Source organism: Phyllopteryx taeniolatus, chromosome 12 (assembly GCF_024500385.1).
Source record: "Phyllopteryx taeniolatus isolate TA_2022b chromosome 12, UOR_Ptae_1.2, whole genome shotgun sequence".
NCBI lineage: Eukaryota > Metazoa > Chordata > Actinopteri > Syngnathiformes > Syngnathidae > Phyllopteryx > Phyllopteryx taeniolatus.
In genome coordinates, this window is record NC_084513.1 from 18,579,279 (window position 1) to 18,587,174 (window position 7,896).

A 7,896-nucleotide genomic window follows, 5' to 3' on the forward strand; every position below is an offset into this window, starting at 1 on the left:
GTAGGTTGATTGAGGACTCTAAATTGTAAATCTAAATGTCTGCATGAATGGTTGTTTGTTTATATGTGCCCTGCGATTGGCTGGCGACCAGTTCAGGGTGTACCCCGCCTCTCGCCCGAAGATTGCTGGGATAGGCTCCAGCACGCCCGCGACCCTAATGAGGATAGGCGGAACGGAAGATGAATGAATGAATTGTTGAGCGAAGTTATAGCGTAAAACTCTTTTTCAACATTTTGGGTATGGCTAAAACCAAGCCCAAGTACGCACTTCCTGGCATGAGTCGGTCCTCCCACACTATATAAGTACTGAGCGCCTTCATTCCTTCGATGGCTAATCGGCACAATTGCGTGTTACTACTACAGCTTGCAGCTAGCCATCAAGCTCTGCCTAAAACACAAAAACAAAATACATATTCCCTTAGGTGTTTTGTGTTATTTGGGCAACAGTGTCTCTGTTACGTAGATCCACACGCAGCACACAGAACGAGGCGACGGCAAATCGGACGGCTCGGCCGCCGGGCTGCTATCCCGCTTGTAGGTGGTAACCGCTCGTGGGCTCGCGGACTGGCGTTGGCGCTGTCCAAAATTCCACAGCCTCGCTCTGTGCTCCGCACAAAAGAGACAATTTAGGGAAAGTTAACTGTTTATTTTGTTCACTAACCCGCAAGCTAATGAGCCAGCGAGCTAAAAATAGCTAGCGAGTAAAAAACTTATTTGTTCCTGAGGATAAACATTTTCCAATCGAAAGCCACTAAACATTTATTTTGATTTAAATTAAAACAAACTATTGCAATATTTTATATCACGATTTGGGTTACTGGCTTGCATTTCTTAGTATTTTTATTTATTGTATAGTATTTCAAAAATATTTCATGTTGATGTTCACACTGAACTGGAATGACTAATAAAACAACACACTTCTTAAGCAGTCACAGTGACATCTTTTTCAAGCCATTTTGGCTGTTTTGAATGAATGTAGGTCAAATGTACCAGAGGATAGACATTAAAATAGAATATTCTTCGCTTTCCTTAAATCAAACTAAAATGGTAACGCTGTCCAAATAAAAATTACACATTTGTTCCTTGCAATAAAACATTTGAGAATGCCATTTTTTGATCCCACATTTGTATCTTCACCTAAACTAAAGCAGTCCTTTGATAAGTGGGGACTATCGACTTTCCATTTTTAAGTGTTATTTTTATTTATTACATTTCCCCATTCAAAGCATGCAGCAGCATTTGACTGTTCTGCAAGGGAGCCTTGTAAGTGAAATGATGTGTGTTGGATGATGGTATGTATGTACAAAGAAAGTGTGCGTCTTTCATGTCCAACTTCATAAGTAAAGACAACAGCAACTGGGTAGAAATACGTTCTAGTACAATATGATACAACAACAGGAAAGAAAACTGTATAGCTGTATTGCCAAATTTATTTATTTAAGGCTATTTTATTTAGATTGTGGTGTGCTTTTATTAAATTTGTTGTTCTAAAAAATGTGTTGCTCCTAAGAAAAAAGTATTTTTCATCAGATATCAGACAATAATTGATACCTAAATAATTAATAACATTAAAATAATTTTTTTCTTCACTGTTGTCTAGTTTCAAGTACAGCATTATCTGTTTGCAATGAATTTGCTCCCGCACCACTTGCCCGCTTCGCACACACCCACTCGCTCCACATGCAAAGCTGTTCTGAATAATAATGAGTGATTTGATTGGCTGACTATCCTCAAGTTTGCTCTGGTTAAATTGCAAGTTGGTTAAAATATTTCATTTTGGTCCATATAGAAGGCCTCTGGATTGAGGACTTCACCCTAAAAACTAGGATGAAATAAATAAATTAGGTGATAAAGTTATGTACCGGTAGTTTATTGTGAAGTTTAGTATAAATCATTTTTTATTGGGCATCTTTTTGCTTGAAATGACACAAGAAAGTGGAATTTCCAGCACAACTTTAGAATTAGAGTTGCGTTGGAGATGTTCGGCATGCAATTCTAAAAACAAATAGAACCTCAGAGAAATTGGTTTTGAAAAGCTGAAACATATGAATCCACAAATGCTCGTAATATAGTGTTTGTACAATATCTTCATCTACCAAAATAAGAAAAATCAATTCAATTCAACTTTTGGGTCGGGTCTGAATGTTTTTTTTGTGTGTATGTGCAATAATTCTACAGAGGGCTAATAATAACTTTGTTTTCAGTTGTTTTAAAATGAATTAAATACATTTAACTGGTAATATAGTATTATGGAATTCCCTTTCATGATTGGTGTTCTCCTAATAGCTATAAACGTTATATAGTTGAATTCGGAACAGCAAATTTAATGCTGTATTTTAATCTATTATGATTAAATGACTGAATAAATTATCCATAGCAAGTGTTGCACAATTTAGGGCCTAACATTTTAGTAAGAGCCTGAAAGTAAAATCAGCAACAAATATCAGTGATGTCTCATGTGGTGTCTTTGTCCAGTTTAATGGAAATGAAAAAGTTATATTCAAAGCCAGCTTTTTTTTGTCAAAACATAAATGAATAAGAATGATTACAATGTTGTTTTTCAATGACCCATAATATTAAATAAAACATTAGCTACATAAGTTAATGTAAATGCCACAAGATTTCTGAATAGTGTGAAAATGATTATAAAAAAATAAAAGGTAAGTAAAACGGATTGTTATCAGTTGCCTCAGTTTGTAAAGTTTGAATACTGATTTTTTGGTGCTGTACTATCACCAATTCCTCAGCGTAGTAATATGCCCTTAATTCGAATTTAGTATTAGTATGTTTCTAAATACGTTGACATTAAAACCAAACAAGAAAAATAAACATATCTCGAACTATTGACTTAACATGGTTAACTGTAAACTTCGAAACATTGAAAATACTTCACAGACTTAGAAAACACTAAATTTAAAGTATCATATGCAATGTTATTGATTCTATTGCTGGTTCAAGGTGGACTGATAATGAATGAAGATGAAAATAAACGAATTTTTATCCATTCTGTATTGCACGTAGATGTTTTACTTATTTATTTTCATTTGTGCGTTTCGTCCTATTAAATTTGGTACTACCTGCTTCCCTTCGGTCACATCGCGCCGTTATGGCCGCCCATACCGGAGGTCATAATGAATTGTTGAGATTTTCAAAAGAAGATGTCCGTCAATGCCCATACACTTAAACATTAAGGAAATTATTGTATTGTAGTTCATTACTGCATATAGTTAGCCTATGACCGAAATATGCCACTTGCGTTAGTTTATCTAAGCTCACGCTGTTACATGAACCTTTACTAAAGTATTATTTTGAAGGTGCATCTTTTTCACGGTTTCCGCTTTAAGTCAGTTGCAGCATGGAACGTTAACCTTCTCCACTCTCACCTTTATGGCTTCTTCCTCATCAATACGTCTATATTTTTGTGTTGACGAGTTAAAGGTGAGTTTTGTGTTCCGAGTGGCTTAGTGTAGTCGCAATTCGTCCGGCGAGACGCACGAAGAAAAAGCTGGTTGCCGCGGTAATGGCAGCTTTACGAAGAGAATACAATATATCCCCAGTCACTGCATGGTGACTTATATTTTTTCTAAAACTTAAAACTATCTCGTTTGCTTAGTCTGTAGTATTATTGTAATGTTGTACCACGACTGACTTTTAAACAAGTATAGGGCAATACGATAGTATTTCGTCTTTATATGAATTCGTTCTAAAAGTAAAACAATAACAATGTTTTCTTAATGTTGACTTGTACAAACAGTTTTGCTGTTGTTACATGCATGGTTAAGAAAATGTAGAACCAAATTATGACTACTTTCAAATCATATTATTGCCAATTTATCATAATTGTTTTCAGACGATCTTCAGCATTATTTTCAGACCATCTTCGGCAAAGTGTGGGCTAAAACACATACAGAACTTTGAAAACGTAATTACATTCATTTGGATGACTTTAAACAGAGTTATTAAAAAGTGTATCCTTCCAAGTGTGTCCTAATTATGACAATATTTGTAAATATTTGAATATGATATACATATTACAAGAATAAAGTCCTAGAATATTTAGGAAAAAAATGGTAATTTTGAAAAATTTAATGAAAATGAAGTCATATCATCGTAAATGTATGAGGACTGTTGAGGATTTTGTCATGAACTTTTGTTCTTGTAATAAACTTTTATTCTTGTAATATATTTTGTACAGGTTACAATTTTATTTTTGTAATATAACTGTACAGTAGAATGAATACAACTAAATCTTTGAATCTATTTTTCTTTCAAAATGTGCCTTTTTTCCCTTCATATAGCATTCTGATTTTATTCTTGCTATAACGACCTAACTATATTTTCATGTAATTGGTCTCTTCGGTGTAGCCCTAAAACTCCTTTATAGTTTATACTACTATGTTACATTATGATAAAACATTAAAAAAAACAAAAAAAAAAAACAGTTACCTATAAATTGTTGCATTTGTCTTTTTTCACCTGGCAGATTCATGGCTGCCTGTGTGCTGTGTCGCTTAAGGCCGAGGCTACGCTACCTTTCAGGTTTGAGAAAGGGTTTTGCTCATCATGTTATTGGCAAAATTGACATTGAGCTGGATGAGCAGGACAGAAGAGCGGATGCGCCGCAACATCTGGATACCTCTCTCCATGAAGGCTACAGGCTCCATTACAGCCCATCGTCATATCATCACCCTGTGGGAAAATCTTTCCTCTCCCACAGTCAAAATGATGTCGATGACGAAGAACTCTGTGTAACTCCTCTCGCTCCTTCCTTCTGGCAGCAGAGCAATCGGTACAGCGTGAGCTCCTCACGTCATCTTTCCAGCTCCAAAAACACTTTGCTCGACTTGGCCTTCAACAGAGGCCCTGAACCCAAAACACAGGTGCCTGTGCACCAAAGACTACCCGTGTCACCTGATGTAAAAGTTGATACTCGTGCCTTTCTCAAGTGCCGGCATGATTATTCATCTGTATCCTTTGATCTCACCCAACGACCTCCCCCCATTGAATGGGAACGGGTGGTGCAGTTACTCCAGAAAGTGGCTGTCCTTAAAGGCACCATGAAACCATCTGACATTTGTTGTTTCTTTGCGGAGCTCAGCCATATTGACTCTGACAAGGTGTCATTAGTGAAGACCGACCAACGCTTCATCATGCTACTTCGGTACTCTGTGGAGAACCTTGGGCTCTTTTCTCTATGCGAGCTCCTGGATGTGCTAAGGTCATTTGTGTGGCTGGAAATGCCACAAAGCCACACGGTCCTTGGCCTGTACGAGGCCGAGCTGAGTCGCCGCGCCGGTGAGATGACTTTAGATCAGTTGCTGTTTGTGGCCGACTTATGGCGCTGCATTGGGAGGAAGGTGCCTCAGTTCCTAAAGCGTCTTTATAACTTAGTCGATTTGTATCTGGGACAAGTAAGGCTTCCAGAGGTGGTCCAACTGCTGTACATCATGGGAGAAGGGAGGCGGTGCCCCAAAGTCCTGATCCAGCCCATAGAGCAGCTACTCATGCGACACTTAGAACAGTTACACCCGGAAGAGATTGGCGCTGTCTGCTTGGGGCTCTTCAAATCTCAAACGTCCCTTTCTGAGGCCGCAGTGAATCGCTTTGTCGATAAGGCACACTCTGTTGTTGGGGACATGAGTGACTTTGCCATGGTAAATGTACTAAAATACCTGCGTTTCAGCTACTTGTCTCACAGGGTGTGGATGGAGGCCATGACACACGAGGTGCCACAGCGAGCTCACCGTATGGGTGTTAAGGGGCTGATGCATGTGGCGCTGGCTTGCTCGGCTTTGCATTACCGGAATGACCGCATCCTCATCGCGATCGCTGAGAAAATTCCATCACTGGTGCCACACTGCCGTAGTAAAGACTCCTGCAAGCTGTTGTGGGCCTTTGGCACCTTAGGGTTCCTCCCTTCTCAGAGCCCAAGCTTTTACCAGAGTCTTACCGAGGCTCTGAGACAGAGGAAGGCTGAATTCCTACGATACCCAGAACATCTGCTCACTGGTCTTCTCGGCCTGGCCTTTGTCTCGCAGTTCCCAGAGGACCTGATTGGGTTAGCCTTGAGCCCGGACTTTGTCAGCTTAGCGCTCAAGTCAACACAGTTGGAGCTGAAGAAAGACTTGTTCACCTTGGATGGAGCCGTTGCTCTGGAGTTGCCGCAGTGGACTGGTCCTCGGCTGAGCTGCGAACTGAGAGAAGAAGTGAAAGAAATGTTGTGGAAGTTTCTCCAATCGGACGTGTGCCAGAAGCTTGAGGTGAAGGAGGCAGAGGCTGCACTGCAAGAATTGCTGGGAGGAGAAGAATTTGTCTGTAAACGAATGATCCTGCCCCACATGCGATCCATCGACCTTGAAGTGCACCTAGACTCTACCGGTCAGCCTGTACCTGTCAACCCAGAATTTCAAACAGTGGTTCAGAACAGTTCCTCCAAAAGTGCTTCAAAGCAGCCTTGGGGGAGAATGAACATAGGAGTGGGTGTGACTGATGATCTCATAGCACAGCTTACAAATGCCAAGAACCATGCCGCTCCAATGATCCCACCTCCTGAAGTTCAAACTCCTGTAGTGGAGCTTGATGAAGGAGAAAGATTGTTTAATACCGGGCTAAACCTGACGAGTGCCATCACAGAAATGATCACGACTCCCAGCAGCCACAGATCGGCCCCTCGAGACGCCGATGCCATTGTTAAGCTCGCCATCCAAGTGTCCAGCAGGAACCACTACTGCCACCAGTCACAGCAGCTCCTGGGCCTTCATGCCATGAAGAGGAGGCAACTGAGGTTGGCGGGTTACAAGGTTGTAGAGCTTTGCTATCATGAGTGGATTTCCATGTTGAGGAAAAGCAGGGCTGAGAAGATGGCTTACCTTCACTGCAAGCTGTACAACAGCCTGGAAGGTTGACTTCACACAGCTGCTGGACTCGAAATGGATGCTTTACAAACTTGTAAAGTGTGTTTTCTAATGAGTATGTGCTAAGCACAGCAAAAAGATACATTACATTTTTTATTTTTTGGGGGTAAATCCATACACTATGTCAAAATAAACTGTGAGATGTCACAACGTTTGTATAATAAAATTACCTTGTCCTGGTCTTTGTAGTTTCTCTGTACAAGGTCATGATGAGTGAAATGTACTGGTACATCTCAGTAAATTACAGTAGTGTCAAAAGCTTAGTGAGGTAATTCAATTCAAAAAGTGAAACTCATTTTAGAAATGCACACACAGAGTGAAAGTTCATTATTTTTTTCAATATATGTGTATAAATTTGATGATTATAGCTTACAGCAGTCAGTGTTGTGGTACATTGGCCTGACCTGAGTGCAGGCAGCGTGGGTTCAGTTCGGTGTGAATGTGAATGTGAGTGGGAGTGGTTCTCCGTGTGTATATGTGTGTTCCCTGCGACTGACTGGCAACCAGTTCAGTGTGTAGTCCATCTTTCGCCCCAAGTCAGTTGGGATAGGCTCCAGCACGCTGCACCATGAACAGGATAAGCGTTAGTGAGGATGGATGGATAGCTTACTGCAAAAGAAAACCCCAGATCCACCATCTAGAAACTAGAATATTATGTAACAATCACAAAACAATGAAAATATATTTTTGATGTAGAAATTACGCAGTAATTTGACCTCTGAAAAGTGTTTATGTAATGTAGCAGTACTAACATAGGTGGACTTTTCTACCATATTTTAATTTATTGAGCTGTACCTGTATTTGTTATATATATCTATGTTATTTACAATATATCTAAGTAAAAACTGACAGTCCTCCATGTTAACATGGATATTTGAAATCAACAGCCGTCAATGGCAGTAAATGAGTACATTCAATGTACACCACCAGACTTCTTTAAGAAATAGAGTTTGAATAGTCTTCCCGCGTTTGCATACGTTTTC

General features: G+C 39.8%; 1 protein-coding gene across 2 annotated transcripts; it reads left to right on the plus strand.

The window, feature by feature from the left end:
- The first annotated feature begins 3,153 nt into the window (after positions 1–3,153).
- LOC133487022 (FAST kinase domain-containing protein 5, mitochondrial) lies at positions 3,154–7,095 on the plus strand. Of its 2 annotated transcripts, none has more exons than XM_061792960.1 (2): positions 3,154–3,437; positions 4,483–7,095. In XM_061792960.1, exon 2 carries the CDS (start codon positions 4,487–4,489, stop codon positions 6,902–6,904), a length of 2,418 nt encoding a protein of 805 aa, XP_061648944.1. In that variant the 5' UTR covers positions 3,154–3,437; positions 4,483–4,486; the 3' UTR covers positions 6,905–7,095. The 2 variants fall into 2 exon arrangements, with proteins under 2 accessions (XP_061648944.1, XP_061648946.1); XM_061792962.1 differs by having other exon boundaries at positions 3,428–3,516.
- Positions 7,096–7,896: the final 801 nt, after the last annotated feature.

Coding starts and splice junctions, on each gene's coding strand:
- LOC133487022 (XM_061792960.1), top strand. CDS start 4,487: ATGGCTGCCTGTGTGCTGTGTCGCTTAAGGCCGAGGCTACGCTACCTT.